Source organism: Nerophis ophidion, linkage group LG13 (genome assembly GCF_033978795.1).
Source record: "Nerophis ophidion isolate RoL-2023_Sa linkage group LG13, RoL_Noph_v1.0, whole genome shotgun sequence".
Taxonomy (NCBI): Eukaryota; Metazoa; Chordata; class Actinopteri; order Syngnathiformes; family Syngnathidae; genus Nerophis; species Nerophis ophidion.
This window is the reverse complement of record NC_084623.1, coordinates 59455800-59476061: the sequence shown is the minus strand read 5'-3', so window position 1 is coordinate 59476061 and position 20262 is coordinate 59455800. Positions and strand designations below refer to the sequence as shown.

General features: G+C 40.4%; 1 protein-coding gene across 1 annotated transcript in view; it reads left to right on the top strand.

The window, feature by feature from the left end:
* The window catches only part of atm (ATM serine/threonine kinase), a 119029-nt gene that overhangs the window by 44145 nt on the left and 54622 nt on the right, over positions 1-20262 (top strand). The window contains exons 36-46 of the mRNA XM_061919303.1: positions 4000-4176; positions 4240-4417; positions 6897-7002; positions 7075-7233; positions 7293-7401; positions 14078-14166; positions 15761-15863; positions 17682-17830; positions 18917-19021; positions 19080-19199; positions 19260-19494. Of these exons, the coding sequence (XP_061775287.1) occupies positions 4000-4176; positions 4240-4417; positions 6897-7002; positions 7075-7233; positions 7293-7401; positions 14078-14166; positions 15761-15863; positions 17682-17830; positions 18917-19021; positions 19080-19199; positions 19260-19494 (1530 nt within the window). The remainder of the gene's footprint in view (positions 1-3999; positions 4177-4239; positions 4418-6896; positions 7003-7074; positions 7234-7292; positions 7402-14077; positions 14167-15760; positions 15864-17681; positions 17831-18916; positions 19022-19079; positions 19200-19259; positions 19495-20262) is intronic.

Below are 20262 nucleotides of genomic sequence, written 5' to 3'. Positions count from 1 at the left end.
GGTGTTGAATTAGGTCCTGACGTTCAACGTAACATTGGAACAACGTTAAGATGGTGTTGAATTAGGTCCTGACGTTCAACGTAACATTGAAATAACGTTAAGAAGGTGTTGAGTTAGCTCCTGATGTTAAACGTAACATTGGAACAACGTTAAGAAGGTGTTGAATTAGGTCTTGCTGTTAAACGTAACATTGAAACAACGTTAAGAAGGTGTTGAATTAGGTCCTGACGTTCAACGTAACATTGAAATAACGTTAAGAAGGTGTTGAATTATGTCTTGCTCCTAAACGTAACATTGAAATAACGTTAAGGTGTTGAGTTAGCTCCTGATGTTAAATGTAACATTGAAACAACGTTAAGAAGGTGTTGAATTAGGTCTTGCTGTTAAACGTAACATTGAAACACCGTTAAAAGGTGTTGAATTATGTCCTGATGTTAAACCCAACATTGAAACAAAGTTAAGAAGGTGTTGAATTATGTCTTGCTGTTAAACGTAACATTGAAACAACGTTAAGAAGGTGTTGAATTATGTCTTGCTGTTAAACGTAACATTGAAACAACGCTAAGAAGGTGTTGAGTTAGCGCCTGATGTTAAACGTAACATTGAAACAAAGTTAAGAAGGTTTTGAGTTAGCTCCTGACGTTCAACGTAACATTGAAACAAAGTAAAGAAGGTGTTGAATTAGGTCCTGACGTTCAACGTAACATTGGAACAACGTTAAGATGGTGTTGAATTAGGTCCTGACGTTCAACGTAACATTGAAATAACGTTAAGAAGGTGTTGAGTTAGCTCCTGATGTTAAACGTAACATTGGAACAACGTTAAGAAGGTGTTGAATTAGGTCTTGCTGTTAAACGTAACATTGAAACAACGTTAAGAAGGTGTTGAATTAGGTCCTGACGTTCAACGTAACATTGAAATAACGTTAAGAAGGTGTTGAATTATGTCTTGCTCCTAAACGTAACATTGAAATAACGTTAAGGTGTTGAGTTAGCTCCTGATGTTAAATGTAACATTGAAACAACGTTAAGAAGGTGTTGAATTAGGTCTTGCTGTTAAACGTAACATTGAAACACCGTTAAAAGGTGTTGAATTATGTCCTGATGTTAAACGTAACATTGAAACAACGTTAAGAAGGTGTTGAATTATGTCTTGCTGTTAAACGTAACATTGAAACAACGTTAAGAAGGTGTTGAATTATGTCCTGATGTTAAACCCAACATTGAAACAAAGTTAAGAAGGTGTTGAATTATGTCTTGCTGTTAAACGTAACATTGAAACACCGTTAAAAGGTGTTGAATTATGTCCTGATGTTAAACCCAACATTGAAACAAAGTTAAGAAGGTGTTGAATTATGTCTTGCTGTTAAACGTAACATTGAAACAACGTTAAGAAGGTGTTGAATTATGTCTTGCTGTTAAACGTAACATTGAAACAACGCTAAGAAGGTGTTGAGTTAGCGCCTGATGTTAAACGTAACATTAAAACAAAGTTAAGAAGGTGTTGAATTATGTCTTGCTGTTAAACGTAACATTGAAATAACGTTAAGAAGTTGTTGAGTTAGCTCCTGATGTTAAACGTAACATTGAAACAACGTTAAGAAGGTGTTGAATTAGGTCCTGATGTTATACGTAACATTGAAACAACATTAAGGTGTTGAATTAGGTCTTTACGTTAAATGTAACATTGAAACAACGTTAAGAAGGTGTTGAGTTAGCTCCTGATGTTAAACGTAACATTGAAACAACATTAAGGTGTTGAATTAGGTGTTTACGTTAAATGTAACATTGAAACAACGCTAAGAAGGTGTTTAACTTGGGCCTGACGTTCAACAACATGCTTTTTGGAGACCTTTAATCAATGTTGGGTTGTGACCTTGATTTGACATTGAAATTAGCTCATTTCCCAACCAACAACGTTGATCCAACGTTGGACCCCAAGATTGTCTCAATTTACAAATACAACTATTTTGCAACGTTGTTTCGAAGTCGGTTTTAAAGGACGTGTATGTACAAAACAGCCAAAAGCAGTGAAGTTATCACGTTGTGTAAATGGTAAATAAAAAGAGAATACAATGATTTGAAAATCATTTCAACTTATTCAATTGAATAAACTGCAAAGACAAGATATTTCATGTTCACACTGAGAAACTTCTCTTTTTTTTTGCAAATAATCATGAACTTAAAATTTAATGGCAGCAACACTTTGCAAAAAAAGTTGTGAGAAGGGCATTTTTACCAGTGTGTTAAATGGGCTTTCCTTTCAACCACACTCAGTAAAGGTTTGGGAACTGAGGAGACACATTTTTGAAGTGGAATTCTTTCCCAATCTTGCTTGATGTACAGCTTAAGTTGTTCAACAGTCTCCCGCCTCATATTTTAGCCTTCACACATTTTCAATGGGAGACAGGTCTGGACTACAGGCAGGCCAGTCTAGTACCCGCACTCTTTTACTACGAAGCCATGTTGTTGTGACACCTGGCTTGGCGTTGTCTTTCTGAAATAAGCAGGGGCGTCCGTGATAACGTTGCTTCAATATGTTGCTCCAAAAGCTGTATGTACATTTCAGCATGAATGGTACCCTCACAGATGTGTTAGTTACCCATGCCTTGGCCACTAATACACCCCCTTACCATCACAGATGCCGTTTTTTTAACTTTGCGCCTTGAGCAATCCGGATGTTTCTTTTTTCCTCTTTGGTCCGAAGGACACGACGTCCACAGTGTCCAAAAACAATTTGAAATGTGGACTTGTCAGACCACAGAAGACCTTTCCACTTTGCATCAGTCCATCTTAGATGAGCTCGGGCCTAGTGAACCGTTTCTGGGTGTTGTTGATAAATGGCTTTGGCTTTGAATAGTAGAGTTTTAACTTGCACTTACAGATGTGGTGACCAACTGTAGTTACTGACAGTGGTTTTCTGAAGTGTTCCTGAGCCCATGTGGTGATATCCTTCACACACTGGTGTTGATTTTTTATGCAGTAGCGCCTGAGGGATCCAAGGTCCGTATCATCATCATCATCGCTTTTGTACAGTGATTTCTCCAGATTCTCTGAACCTTTTGATGATATTACGGAGTGTAGATGGTGAAATCCCTAAATTCCGTGCAATAGCTGCTTGAGAAATGTTGTACTTAAACAATTTGCTCAGGCATTTGTTGACAAAGTGGTGACCCTCGCCCCGTCCTTGTTTGTGAATGAGTGAGCATTTCACGGAAGCTGCTTCTATAGCCAATCATTGCACCCACCTGTTCCCAATTAAACTCTAACTTATAATAATAATAATTCACCCCAATAACAATATCATGCCCTCATACCCTACTGTGCAATACTACCCTTCGAGTGCAATACGTCCGACACTGATTGTTATTTATTACTGTCTTGTTCTGTATATTGTACAGTATTTTGTATTTCTATAGTGTTTTGTATATTGTACAGGATTGCTTATTATTTGTATTGGATAGTAGTCTATTTCAATTGTTAGTTTTTCCTTTATTACCTCTTGTGTCATTTATTTTACCCCATATTTGTTCCCACTACCGCACCTTAAGTTGGAGTCTTTAATCCCGTTACATGCAAATATAATGACAATAAAGTCCATTCCATTCTATTTTATTCTATTCTATTCTATTCTAATTAGCCTGTTCACCTGTGGGATGTTCCAAATAAGTCTTTGATGAGCATTCCTCACCCTTCTCAGTCTTTTTTGCCACTTGTGGCAGCTTTTTTGAAACATATCGCAGGCATCAAATTCCAAATGAGCTAATATTTGCAAAAAAAAAAGAAGTTTCTCAGTGTGAAGATGAAATATCTTGTCTTTGCAGTCTATTCAATTGAATATAAGTTGAAAATGATTTGCAAATCGTTGTATTCTCGTTTTATTTACCATTTACACAACGTGACAACTTCACTGCTTTTTGGGTTTGTAAATAAACAAATAAAAATGTATTCCTTCTGCCTCACATGTTATCCAGCCGGCACTGAATGTTCTTTTAACTAGGCGGCAGCCGTGAGCGCGGAGGAGAGCTTGAAGGCCAAGGAGCAACTGGACAACCAGGACTTGTGGATCCCACAGATGGGCCAGCACCAGGTCTGGCTCAAGTCTCTGTGCGCCGCCCTGCTGGACAGTGGCGGTACCAAGCAGGAGGCTCTTCTCCTGGCACGACCTTTGTGTCTGGTGAGCAGCCTGAACACTGCCTTCACTTAGTGAAATGCTCATCAAGTCCTTGCCGGCCTGCAGGTGAGCGTGGAATGTTGCCAGAGGCTGCTGCCCCTCATCATCCATGCCATCCTCCTGGACGACTCCCGGGGTTTCTGGAGAGACTTGCTCTCTTCGCATATTCGGGACTTCTTCACTTTTTGTTCCAGAAGTGCTCAGGCCTCCAGCCGCTCCACCACGCCGCTAATCCCCGACTCTGGTCAGTCACTTTCATAAATACAAGGGACCCGCACTTTAAAAAAAAAAATTGTAATCATGTAGGACAAGAACACTTATGTTTTTCTTGTTTATGCATTCTAAGTCATGAATATAGGCTAGCAAAAGTCAGCTAACTATAGAGATAATAGGAATCGCTCTCTTCCACCGACAAAGCACTTTAAAAACATGCAAAAAGATTTTATATACACACTGTAAGTATATATGTCATGTAGTAACAATTATAATAACATGTAATATTTACATATTTTCATAATTTTAAGTATTATATGCACACTAAGTATATATGTAATGGAGTAACATTCATAATAACATGTAATATTTACATATTTTCATAGCTCGGTTGGTAGAGTGGCCGTGCCAGCAACTTGAGAGTTGCAGGTTCGATTCCCGCTTGCGCCATCCTAGTCACTGCCGTTGTGTCCTTGGGCAAGACACTTTACCCACCTGCTCCCAGTGCCACACACACTGGTTTAAAATGTAACTTAGATATTGGGTTTCACTATGTAAAGTGCTTTGAGTCACTAGAGAAAAGCGCTATATAAATATAATTCACACTATTTTAAGTATTATATACACAATAAGTATATATGTAATTTAGTAACATTCATAATAACATGTAATAGTTACATATTTTATATACACACTGTAAGTATATATGTTATGTAGTAACATTCATGATAACATGTAATGTTTACATAAGTGAATTGTGAAGTGAATTGTATTTATATAGCGCTTTTCTCAAGTGACTCAAAGCGCTTTACATTGTGAAACCCAATATCTAAGTTACATTTTCATCATTTTAGTTATTATATACACGCTGTAAGTAAACATGTAATTTAGTAACATTCATAATAACATGTAATATTTAAAATGTTATACACACACTAAGTATATTTGTAATGTAGTAACATTCATGATAACAAATAATATTGACAAAGTTGATATACACTGTAAGTATATATGTAGTATCTAGTAATATTCATAATAACATGTAATATTTACATATTTTCATCATTTTAAGTATTACATACACACTGTAAGTATATATGTAATGTAGTAACATTCATAATGACATGTAATATTTACATATTTTATATACACGCTGTAAGTATATATGTAGTATCTAGTGACAGTCATAATAACATGTAATATTTGTATATTTTCATCATTTTAAGTATTACATACACACTGTAAGTGTATATGTAATGTAGTAACATTCATAAGGACATGTAATATTTACATATTTTGATAATTATAGGTACTATATACACGCTGTAAGTATATATGTAATGTAGTAACATTCATAATAAAATGTAATATTTACATATTTTCATAATTTTAAGTATTATATACACACTGTAAGTATATCCATCCATCCATCCAATTTCTACCGCTTCTGTAATGTAATAACATTCATAATAACATGTAATATTTTCAAAATTTCCATAGACACAAGTATATTTGTAATGTAGTAACATTCATGATAACATGTAATATATACATATTTGATATACACACTGTAAGTATGTATGTAGTATCTAGTAACATTCATAATAACATGTAATAACATATTTTAATCATTTTAAGTATTAATTTCCCAGAGGTATCACAGCGTTCACTTCCCCTTCAACAACAACAAGACTACTAATTGTGGCAGACTTGATGAGAGACAACAGTGACTACTTTGGGACAAATGATGATCTATTTTTGAGCCTAAATATAAGGAGGATGATCTACAGGTTTTAGAAGCTAAACAGATGCAGCTTTAGTCAAACACTAAGCATCATGTAGCAGCATTGCTAAGTGCTAAACAAGATATACAAACATAATAAAACGATCACATACTGTACACTGTCTGCTCTCACTGGGATAAAGACTGATGGGATGTTTATATCTTCCCCTTTACATCAACAAGTCATCATCCTTATACAGGTTGAAAAAAAGTGTTTTTTCCTTGTTTTTTTCCGGCATTTTCAGGTCTAAGTTAGCTGTCAAAGTTGACCAACTTGTGGGTTTATGTCCACAACCTTCTACTATCCAGGTGAGAGACAGGATTTGTCATCTAGAATGAACTTTCACCAACTCAGAGGTCATGCAGCAGCTCAATATGTCAATAGAGCAGCATAAGCTAGTTCGGTCGGCTAAAATAATACGTCTGTGTTAGTGATTATAACAACAATATCACTAATACTTGTTAATATTCAGGTCACCACATGTAAATGGAAGATTGTTGGCGCTTTTTGGATGTTTTTTAGAGGACTCTATGGGCACAGTAGTGTACTCCCATTAGCTGCGTCGTTGGCCACCTCTTACTTGCTGTATATTATCATTTAGAATGCATAAAAATGTGTGTTCTTGTCCCGTGTCAGGATTGTGAATGATTCCAAAAAGTGTAGTTCCTCTTGAAGCCGACGGAGAGTGATGATGATATTTGTCATGAACATAAATAATCCCCACAGAGACGGACTCTGCCAGCCAAGGATCTCTGGACAAGGCGTCTCTGCGCACCATGCTGGCAGTGGTGGACTACCTGAGACACCAGCACAGACCTCTGGGCTCTGCCAGGTTGGTGTTTTCACCCCAAACTCTTCCTACGGCGGTCGGGATTCATTTGCTAACGTGGAACTTTGCATCCAGCAAGTCTTGTGCCACAGTCTGCGACTCCAACTTCTGGCTGGACCTCAACTACCTGCAGGTGGCCAAAGCTGCTCAGTCATGCTCGGCTCACTTCACAGCCCTGCTCTACACCGAGGTCTACGTAGACAAGATCAAGCTGAGTTTGGAGGAGAGCCGCAGGTAGGCAGACACTTTCCCCAAGGTGCCATGTGGACTGATGAATCACCTCCTCTGTTTAGGACCAAAGGCAGGGCCACACGTAAGATGGACTTTGGAGACAACAGCCAGCACGGCAACATCTGCAGTCTGACTGAGAGAAGCATGGAGGACACAAACATCAGCCTGCAGGTCACTTCTCTCAAGCCTCCTTCACACTTCAACGCTCACAGATGTTTTTACCAGCTACAGATGTTACGGTGCAACCTTCATTGCTTCATAAATACGCTAGTTTGTTTAGTGTAGCACATTCCTTCATAAAAACAATGTAAATATGAATAATCCATTCATAAAAACTGTCAATATGAATAATGACTTCATAAAAACAATGTAAATATGAATAATGGCTTCATAAAAACAATGTACATATGACTGACTTCATAATACGATGCAAATATAGAAAGCATAAAAAAAAAACATAGAACTATCAGTGCGGTGATACCAACCACCACAGAAACATAGACGTATCAATGTCAGTGATACCAACCACCACAGAAACATAGAAGTATCAGTGTCAGTGATACCAACCACCACAGAAACATAGAAGTATCAGTGTCAGTGATACGAACCACCACAGAAACATAGAAGTATCAATGTCGGTGATACCAACCACCACAGAAACATAGAAGTGTCAGTGATACCAACCACCACAGAAACATAGAAGTATCAGTGTCAGTGATACCAACCACCACAGAAACATAGAAGTATCAGTGTCAGTGATACCAACCACCACAGAAACATAGAAGTATCAATGTCGGTGATACCAACCACCACAGAAACATAGAAGTATCAGTGTCAGTGATACCAACCACAGAAACATAGAAGTATCAGTGTCAGTGATACCAACCACCACAGAAACATAGAAGTGTCAGTGATACCAACCCCCACAGAAACATAGAAGTATCAGTGTCAGTGATACCAACCACCACAAAAACATAGAAGTATCAGTGTCAGTGATACCAACCACCACAGAAACCTAGAAGTATCAGTGTCAGTGATACCAACCACCACAGAAACATAGAAGTATCAATGTTGGTGATACCAACCACCACAGAAACATAGAAGTGTCAGTGATACCAACCCCCACAGAAACATAGAAGTATCAATGTCGGTGATACCAACCACCACAGAAACATAGAAGTATCAGCGTCGGTGATATCAACCACCACAGAAACATAGAAGTATCAGTGTCAGTGATACCAACCACCACAAAAACATAGAAGTATCAGTGTCAGTGATACCAACCACCACAAAAACATAGAAGTATCAGTGTCAGTGATACCAACCACCACAGAAACATAGAAGTATCAATGTCGGTGATACCAACCACCACAGAAACATAGAAGTATCAGCGTCGGTGATATCAACCCCCACAGAAACATAGAAGTATCCCTTTCAGTGATACCAACCACCACAGAAAAATAGAAGTATCAGTGTCAGTGATACCAACCACCACAGAAACATAGAAGTACCAGTGTCAGTGATACCAACCACCACAGAAACATAGAAGTATCAGTGTCGGTGATACCAACCACCACAAAAACATAAAAGTATAAGTGTCAGTGATACCAACCACCACAGAAACATAGAAGTATCAATGTCGGTGATACCAACCACCACAGAAACATAGAAGTATCAGCGTCGGTGATATCAACCCCCACAGAAACATAGAAGTATCCCTTTCAGTGATACCAACCCCCACAGAAACATAGAAGTATCAATGTCGGTGATACCAACCACCACAGAAACATAGAAGTATCAATGTCGGTGATACCAACCACCACAGAAACATAGAAGTGTCAGTGATACCAACCACCACAGAAACATAGAAGTATCAGTGTCAGTGATACCAACCACCACAGAAACATAGAAGTATCTGTGTCAGTGATACCAACCACCACAGAAACATAGAAGTATCAGTGTCAGTGATACCAACCACCACAGAAACATAGAAGTATCAATGTCGGTGATACCAACCACCACAGAAACATAGAAGTGTCAGTGATACCAACCACCACAGAAACATAGAAGTATCAGTGTCAGTGATACCAACCACCACAGAAACATAGAAGTATCTGTGTCAGTGATACCAACCACCACAGAAACATAGAAGTATCAATGTCGGTGATACCAACCACCACAGAAACATAGAAGTATCAATGTCAGTGATACCAACCACCACAAAAACATAGAAGTATCAGTGTCAGTGATACCAACCACCACAGAAACATAGAAGTATCAGTGTCGGTGATACCAACCACCACAGAAACATAGAAGTATCAATGTCGGTGATACCAACCACCACAGAAACATAGAAGTATCAGCGTCGGTGATATCAACCCCCACAGAAACATAGAAGTATCCCTTTCAGTGATACCAACCGCCACAGAAAAATAGAAGTATCAGTGTCAGTGATACCAACCACCACAGAAACATAGAAGTGTCAGTGATACCAACCACCACAGAAACATAGAAGTATCAGCGTCGGTGATATCAACCCCCACAGAAACATAGAAGTATCCCTTTCAGTGATACCAACCGCCACAGAAACATAGAAGTATCAATGTCGGTGATACCAACCACCACAGAAACATAGAAGTGTCAGTGATACCAACCACCACAGAAACATAGAAGTATCAGTGTCAGTGATACCAACCACCACAGAAACATAGAAGTATCTGTGTCAGTGATACCAACCACCACAGAAACATAGAAGTATCAATGTCGGTGATACCAACCACCACAGAAACATAGAAGTATCAGTGTCAGTGATACCAACCACCACAGAAACATAGAAGTATCAATGTCGGTGATACCAACCACCACAGAAACATAGAAGTGTCAGTGATACCAACCACCACAGAAACATAGAAGTATCAGTGTCAGTGATACCAACCACCACAGAAACATAGAAGTATCAGTGTCGGTGATACCAACCACACCACAGAAAAATAGAAGTATCAGTGTCAGTGATACCAACCACCACAGAAACATAGAAGTATCAGTGTCAGTGATACCAACCACCACAGAAACATAGAAGTATCAGTGTCAGTGATACCAACCACCACAGAAACATAGAAGTATCAGTGTCAGTGATACCAACCACCACAAAAACATAGAAGTATCAGTGTCAGTGATACCAACCACCACAGAAACATAGAAGTATCAATGTCGGTGATACCAACCACCACAGAAACATAGAAGTATCAATTTCAGTGATACCAACCACCACAGAAACATAGAAGTATCAGTGTCGGTGATACCAACCACACCACAGAAAAATAGAAGTATCAGTGTCAGTGATACCAACCACCACAGAAACATAGAAGTATCAGTGTCAGTGATACCAACCACCACAGAAACATAGAAGTATCAGTGTCAGTGATACCAACCACCACAGAAACATAGAAGTATCAGTGTCAGTGATACCAACCACCACAAAAACATAGAAGTATCAGTGTCAGTGATACCAACCACCACAGAAACATAGAAGTATCAGTGTCAGTGATACCAACCACCACAGAAACATAGAAGTATCAGTGTCAGTGATACCAACCCCCACAGAAACATAGAAGTATCAGTGTCAGTGATACCAACCACCACAGAAAAATAGAAGTATCAGTGTCAGTGATACCAACCACTACAGAAACATAGAAGTATCAATTTCAGTGATACCAACCACCACAGAAACATAGAAGTATCAGTGTCAGTGATACCAACCACCACAGAAACATAGAAGTATCGGTGTCAGTGATACCAACCACCACAGAAACATAGAAGTATCAATGTCGATGATACCAACCACCACAGAAACATAGAAGTATCAGTGTCAGTGATACCAACCACCACAGAAACGTAGAAGTATCAGTGTCAGTGATACCAACCACCACAGAAACATAGAAGTATCAGTGTCGGTGATACCAACCACCACAGAAACATAGAATTATCAATGTCGGTGATACCAACCCCCACAGAAACATAGAAGTCTCAGTGATACCAACCCCCACAGAAACAAAGAAGTATCAGTGCAGTGATACCAACCACCACAAAAACATAGAAGTATCAGTGTCAGTGATACCAACCACCACAGAAATATAGAAGTATCAGTGTCGGTGATACCAACCACCACAGAAACATAGAAGTATCAATTTCAGTGATAGCAACCACACCACAGAAAAATAGAAGTATCAGTGTCAGTGATACCAACCACCACAGAAACAAAGAAGTATCAGTGCAGTGATACCAACCACCACAAAAACATAGAAGTATCAGTGTCAGTGATACCAACCACCACAGAAATATAGAAGTATCAGTGTCGGTGATACCAACCACCACAGAAACATAGAAGTATCAATTTCAGTGATACCAACCACACCACAGAAAAATAGAAGTATCAGTGTCAGTGATACCAACCACCACAGAAACATAGAAGTATCAGTGTCGGTGATACCAACCACCACAGAAACGTAGAAGTATCAGTGTCAGTGATACCAACCACCACAGAAACATAGAAGTATCAGTGTCGGTGATACCAACCACCACAGAAACATAGAATTATCAATGTCGGTGATACCAACCCCCACAGAAACATAGAAGTCTCAGTGATACCAACCCCCACAGAAACAAAGAAGTATCAGTGCAGTGATACCAACCACCACAAAAACATAGAAGTATCAGTGTCAGTGATACCAACCACCACAGAAATATAGAAGTATCAGTGTCGGTGATACCAACCACCACAGAAACATAGAAGTATCAATTTCAGTAATAGCAACCACACCACAGAAAAATAGAAGTATCAGTGTCAGTGATACCAACCACCACAGAAACATAGAAGTATCAATTTCAGTGATACCAACCACACCACAGAAACATAGAAGTATCAATGTCGATGATACCAACCACCACAGAAACATAGAAGTATCAATTTCAGTGATACCAACCACACCACAGAAAAATAGAAGTATCAGTGTCAGTGATACCAACCACCATAGAAACATAGAAGTATCAATGTCGGTGATACCAACCACCACAGAAACATAGAAGTATCAATTTCAGTGATACCAACCACACCACAGAAACATAGAAGTATCAATGTCGATGATACCAACCACCACAGAAACATAGAAGTATCAATTTCAGTGATACCAACCACACCACAGAAAAATAGAAGTATCTGTGTCGGTGATACCAACCACCATAGAAACATAGAAGTATCAGTGTCAGTGATACCAACCACCACAGAAACATAGAAGTATCGGTGTCAGTGATACCAACCACCACAGAAACATAGAAGTATCAATTTCAGTGATACCAACCACCACAGAAACATAGAAGTATCAGTGTCGGTGATACCAACCACCATAGAAACATAGAAGTATCAGTGTCAGTGATACCAACCACCACAGAAACATAGAAGTATCAGTGTCAGTGATACCAACCACCATAGAAACATAGAAGTATCAGTGTCAGTGATACCAACCACCACAGAAACATAGAAGTATCAATGTCTGTGATACCAACCACCACAGAAACATAGAAGTATCAGTGTCAGTGATACCAACCACCACAGAAACATAGAAGTACCAGTGTCAGTGATACCAACCACCACAGAAACATAGAAGTATCAATGTCGGTGATACCAACCACCACAGAAACATAGAAGTATCAGTGTCAGTGATACCAACCACCACAGAAACGTAGAAGTATCAGTGTCAGTGATACCAACCACCACAGAAACATAGAAGTATCAGTGTCAGTGATACCAACCACCACAGAAACATAGAAGTACCAGTGTCAGTGATACCAACCACCACAGAAACATAGAAGTATCAGTGTCAGTGATACCAACCACCACAGAAACATAGAAGTATCAGTGTCAGTGATACCAACCACCACAGAAACATAGAAGTATCAGTGTCAGTGATACCAACCACCACAGAAACATAGAAGTATCAGTGTCAGTGATACCAACCACCACAGAAACATAGAAGTATCAGTGTCGGTGATACCAACCACCATAGAAACATAGAAGTATCAGTGTCAGTGATACCAACCACCACAGAAACATAGAAGTATCGGTGTCAGTGATACCAACCACCACAGAAACATAGAAGTATCGCTGTCAGTGATACCAACCACCACAGAAACATAGAAGTATCAGTGTCAGTGATACCAACCACCCCAGAAACATAGAAGTATCAGTGTCAGTGATACCAACCACCACAGAAACATAGAAGTATCAGTGTCGGTGATACCAACCACCACAGAAACATAGAAGTGTCAGTGATACCAACCACCACAGAAACATAGAAGTGTCAGTGATACCAACCACCACAGAAACATAGAAGTATCAGTGTCAGTGATACCAACCACCACAGAAACATAGAAGTATCAGTGTCAGTGATACCAACCACCACAGAAACATAGAAGTATCAGTGTCGGTGATACCAACCACCATAGAAACATAGAAGTATCAATGTCGGTGATACCAACCACCACAGAAACATAGAAGTATCAGTGTCAGTGATACCAACCACCACAGAAACATAGAAGTATCAGTGTCAGTGATACCAACCACCACATCGGAAGAGGCAAATATTAGAGGACATGGAGAAGGAGCATGAGGAGGATGTTGGGAGTCTTTGGAAAGAAAAATCCAAAACTCCCAAAAATCAAATCATGGATTCTTTCTTTCACTTCCTGGTTGGCTGCTTCCTGTATCGCCTCACAATCCACACGACACGTCTACGTTCGCCACAGTCTGAAGAGTTGTGTTGCGTGACGTTACTTCCTGTGTGTGCTGCAGGAGTTGCTGATCGACGTCTACAGGAGCATCGGGGAGCCTGACAGCCTGTATGGGTGTGGTGGAGAGACCATGACCAGTCCCTTGACAAGGTGACATCCTGCTGCTTTGTGCACACACTCTTCTTATTTCTTTCTTTCACAGGATGTCACACTTAGCAGTTTAAACATATTTTTTACACCGACACCTCAGAATACAATATTTTGGTACTGGACACATGTTACAGTAAGCATTTGAAACATATTTTATTCTGACGTTTTGAACTAAAAACTATTTTGGTACTTGATTCATGTTACAGTTAGCATTTTTTTAAATATTTTTTTAGTTCGACACTTCAGAATAAAATGTTTTGGTACTTAACACATGTTAGTTAGCATTTTAAACATAATTTTTAGTTGGATAGCTTTAGAATAAAACATTTTGGTACTTGATGCACGTTACAGTGAGCATTTTAAACATATTTTATTTTAATGTTTCGAACTAAAAACTATTTTGGTACTTGACTCATGTTACAGTTATCCTTTTAAATATGTTTTTTAGTTCGACACCTCAGAATAAAATATTTTGGTACTTGACTCATGTTACAGTTATCCTTTTAAATATGTTTTTTAGTTCGACACCTTCGAATAAAATATTTTGGTACTTGACTCATGTTTCAGTTAGCATTTTAAACATATTTTTTAGTTCAACACAACACCTCAGAATAAAATATTTTGGTACTTGACTCATGTTACAGTTAGCATTTAAAACATAATTCCTAGTTGCATACATTAGAACAAAATATTTTGGTACTTGACTCATGTTTTTATTGGACAGGGACGCTAGAATGAATCATTGCTACCCATAGGTAAACAATGTCAAAGTTCATAAGACTTTGAGCTACAGGCTAATTTGCAACTCTTGTCCCTGGTTAGGCTTTTAAAGAAAAGTTGTAAAAAGCGAAAAACACATGATTCACCTTAGGGCCGAGTCATTGTACAGCCATACATTAGGCAAACTAATCCAAACAAAGGTTTCCATTCCTCAGACTCAGTACTTTTTTCAACAATCAAAACCCATCTGCTAAGGCACCATGGGCCCAAAGAAAGTTGTGAGTTTTAGCAGTTCTGTTGGACCCCATGAGGCAGAGATGGCAGGTAAACATGACTTTAATGTCCAGAAAGGAAATGGTGCCACTGGTTAGCACACATGCAGGAAACAATCATGGAGCCCTGACTGGAGGGCGAGGCAGGCATAAATAGCAGCCAGCTGATTGGCAACTGCCAGCAGGTGTGCCAGGCTGCCAATCAAGGACAGGTGAGGGAAACCAGCGCTCAGGGAGTGGAAGTAAAATAACAGCGCCGACAGGAAATAAACACAAACTATGGAAACCTAAGACGTGAATGTGACAGATGGTCACGAAGTGATTACACAGTTCTTTCTGACTGCACTTTGATAAAGAAGGTGAGAAACACAATTTTCTTCAATAAAAGTAAAAGTGACCTTCATTTATTCATTTTGTTCATTGTTTGTACGTCTTTCTGCATGTTGAACTCCAATTATTGTGTTTTTGCTTGTCAGCAACACATTCATTGCATTTGCTTCATTTGTTATGGGAGCAATATGTTTGGTTTCTGTTTGACACTTGAGGTAGGACCGTACCGTATTCAGTAACACTTTGTCTGATGAGCATAACTCCTTCCGCAGGATTCGAACGTACGAGCATGAATGCATGTGGGGCAAGGCCCTGAGCTCCTACGACCTCCACTCCACTCTGCCGGACGCCACTCGACAAGTGGGGATTGTGGAGGCAAGTTATCGTTTATTACATGTCCTGGCCTCCAGAAGAAATCAAAGTCTGACACTTTTTTAACTTTTATTGCCAATCTTATGTTAACAAAGGGCCCAATTCCTCCATGCTTCACTTTAAGACTTCTTCATTCTTCGCCAACATGGTGTGTTCAATGACCATGGGAAAAGTGACCATCATAAGACACTAACATGAACATTAACACCAGCAGGGAGTTAAAGTATGAATAGCTCTATGTAGTTTATAATTTGCACACCGTTGACTCGTGATGCAACGGAACTTTGGCAGTAAAAAAAACATATTTTTTTCACCCGAGCAGTGCTCCAAAAAACGATGTTATGCACGAGTACAGTCTCCAATAACACCGCAAATAGATGCCAGATTTGTGACTAAAAGGATTGGAGGGGAAAAAAAAATCTCAACAAAGTATATTGTGCAAAAGCAAATTAAAAATATAACAAAACAATATAAAGTAAGAAAAATATATATGTTAATACTATACTTAACAGTAACAGACTTGTTTTAAATGTATAGTCACATTTCTTTTTGCCTTTTTAAAGAATATATTCATCATGGGCGCAGTTGGGTGTTCCAACAGGACAATGACCCCAAACACACCTCAAAAGTGGTAAAGGAATGGCTAAATCCGGCTAGAATGAAGGTTTTAGAACGGTCTTCCAAAAGTCTTGATGTGTGGACAATGCTGAAGAAACAAGACCATGTCAGAAAAGAAACACATTTAGCTGAACTGCAGCAATTTTGTGGTGAAAATGTAAGCATAAGCTTGTGGATGGCTACCAAAAGCACCTTATTGCAGTGAAACTTGCCAAGGGGCATGGAAGCAAATATTAACATTGCTGTATCTACAAACCCCGTTTCCATATGAGTTGGAAAATTGTGTTAGATGTAAATATAAACAGAATACAATGATTTGCAAATCCTTTTCAAGCCATATTCATTTGAATGCTAGTTACAGAGAGAACATATTTAATGTTCAAAAGAAAGTGTCATGAATACAAAGGATTATGGGTATTAGTTGTGTTGCGTTTATGTTGTGTTACTGTGAGGAGGTTCTCCCGAAATGTGTTTGTCAATCTGTTTGGGTGTGGCTTCATAGCTTGGCGCATATTAGTAAGTGTTAAAGTTGTTTATATCACAACCATCAGTGTACTCTGTATCACCCAGTATGCCTTTCAATCTCATACGTGTGATTGCTTAAGCTGCACACAACATGTTGCTGGACCAACAATCGGTTCGTACATGTTGTTGAAGGTGTCAAAGGCAATGGTTTCACAGCACGTCCACAGTCTTGTCATCAGGATGAGGACTATTGGATAGTCGCGAGAACGTTAGCGGCTCCAATTGACTACATTACTCTGTGAAAGAGTTTTAAATAGCTCTGTGAGTGGTAAAGGTGGTCAACCTCTGATGTGATCCAGTGGGCGGTTGGCGGGCGGGTACGGTCCCGATAAAAAGTTGGTTCGGGTGGACGGCGGGTGGATGACAATTTTGGTGAGGCGAATGCGATTGATATATTTGCCTATCCGCGCATCTCTATCGGGTATTGTTCAAGGATGAAAAAAGACGCTAATACTGGAAGTTCCTTGCCTCTCATGTCACCCTACACCTCACTGAGAGGCCCATGTGGAGATTGGAACCTGACTGTGAGGCCAACATGTGACAGGTCCTGGATTCACTCACCTGACAACACCTGTAAAAGCATCTTGGTTCCCAGCAGCATCTCTCTTCTTATCATGAGTCTTTGTAGAAGTATTTTTCATTTCCAGCAGTGTTTCTCACCTTGCTATGGTCTCACAGGGCCTGCAGAACTTTGGTCTTAGCAGCATCCTTAGCACCTACCTGAAGGGCCTGGAGAGTGAAGGTGTGGAGTGGGGAGCTGAGCTGAGAGAACTGCGCTTCCAGGCTGCCTGGAGGACTACTCAGTGGGACTGTCACCTGTCTGACAGGTGAGGACCTTCTCTTCGTCATAATGATCTACTGATTCTTGTTCAAGGACCTTCACTTCTTCATAATGATCTACTGGTTCTTGTTCAAGGACCTTAATTTCTTCTTAATGACCTACTGATTGTTGTTCAAGGACCTTCACTTCTTCATAATGACCTACTGATTCTTGTTCAAGGACCTTCATTTCTTCTTAATGACCTACTGATCCTTGTTCAAGGACCTTCACTTCTTCATAATGATCTACTGGTTCTTGTTCAAGGACCTTCATTTCTTCATAAAGACCTACTGGTTCTTGTTCAAGGACCTTAATTTCTTCTTAATGACCTACTGATTGTTGTTCAAGGACCTTCACTTCTTCATAATGACCTACTGATTCTTGTTCAAGGACCTTCATTTCTTCTTAATGACCTACTGATCCTTGTTCAAGGACCTTCACTTCTTCATAAAGACCTACTGGTTCTTGTTCAAGGACCTTCACTTCTTCATAAAGACCTACTGGTTCTTGTTCAAGGACCTTCACTTCTTCATAATGACCTACTGATTCTTGTTCAAGGACCTTCACTTCTTCATAATGACCTACTGGTTCTTGTTCAAGGACCTTCACTTCTTCATAATGACCTACTGATTCTTGTTCAAGGACCTTCACTTCTTCATAATGACCTACTGGTTCTTGTTCAAGGATCTTCACTTCTTCATAATGACCTACTGATTCTTGTTCAAGGACCTTCAATTGTTGTTAATGACCTACTGATTCTTGTTCAAGGACCTTCACTTCTTCATAACGACCTACTGGTTCTTGTTCAAGGACCTTCACTTGGGGTTAGAGTGGGGGAGTAAAAAAGATATTCTGTCAAAGGTTGGACTCGAGGGAGGGGGTCCAGACTGAGGCCAGGTTACATAGAATCAACAAAACTTGCAACAGAGGGAAGGGAGTGGGAGCTACAGAGGCCGGCTGCTGCTTTATAAGCGCTAGTCAGCCATCCATCGCTTTTAAAGGATTCAAGCGTGGAGAGCGTTGGATGGGGGGGTGAGGGGTACGTGTGTGTGGCGTGTTTATATTTTAGGTGAAACCTTTTTTGTGTCCCCAGGAGGGACAAATGCAGAGCAGGCTTTCACGAGTCGATGTTCTGCGCCTTTCAAGCCCTGAGGGACGGTGAGTTCTCGGTGTTGGATCACACCCTCAAACAGGCCAGGTGAGGCACACTTCGGGCGGGAAAAACATCAGACGACTTGAACAGTTTCCTCACACAGGAGCGGCGAGGTGGAGGAGCTGTGTCGAGGCAGTCTGGAGGCCGTGTGGTCTCTCTACCCGGCACTCAGGAACCTGCAGAGCATCAGGGAGCTGGAGAGCGCCAAGCTGCTCTTCTCCAGGTGATGCAAGAACACGGCTGAACAAGTCCTGCAGGATCCAACTTGTGTTTGTCACCACAGACCCTTCTCCGACCTGGCCGTGAAGGACTTGTGTGACCAGTGGAGGACACACTCCCAGCTGCTGGCCCACAGCGACTTTGCTCTGGTGGAGCCCATCCTGGCCGTGCGCTCCGTGTCCCTCCACCTCCTCATGTCCAAGGCGCTGGACGCCGACCGGAACCAGTACCTCGGCTCCGTGCTCACTGACCACCTGCTGGAGCTCTGCAGGCTGGCGCGTAAAGCTGGAAATACTCAGGTAGGGTCTCCGCAAGCACCTGCTCAGGTAGGGTCTCCACATCATATTGTCTGGTCCGCTTGCTACTAGGACCACTTACACGTCACATTGTCTGGTCTGCATGCTACCAGGACCACTGACACGTCATATTGTCTGGTCTGCACGCTACTAGGACCACTGACACGTCATATTGTCTGGTCTGCACGCTACTAGGACCACTGACACGTCATATTGTGTGGTCTGCATGTTACCAGGACCACTGACACGTCATATTGTCTGGTCTGCATGCTACTAGGACTACTGACACGTCATATTGTCTGGTCTGCACGCTACTAGGACCACTGACACGTCATATTGTCTGGTCTGCACGCTACTAGGACCACTGACACGTCATATTGTGTGGTCTGCATGCTACCAGGACCACTGACACGTCATATTGTCTGGTCTGCATGCTACCAGGACCACTGACACGTCATATTGTCTGGTCTGCATGCTACTAGGACTACTGACACGTCACATTGTCTGGTCTGCTCGCTACTAGGACTACTGACACGTCATATTGTCTGGTCTGCATGCTACCAGGACCACTGACACGTCATATTGTCTGGTCTGCACGCTACTAAGACTACTGACACGTCATATTGTCTGGTCTGCATGCTACTAGGACTACTGACACGTCATATTGTCTGGTCTGCATGCTACCAGGACCACTGACACGTCATATTGTCTGGTCTGCATGCTACCAGGACCACTGACACGTCATATTGTCTGGTCTGCATGCTACCAGGA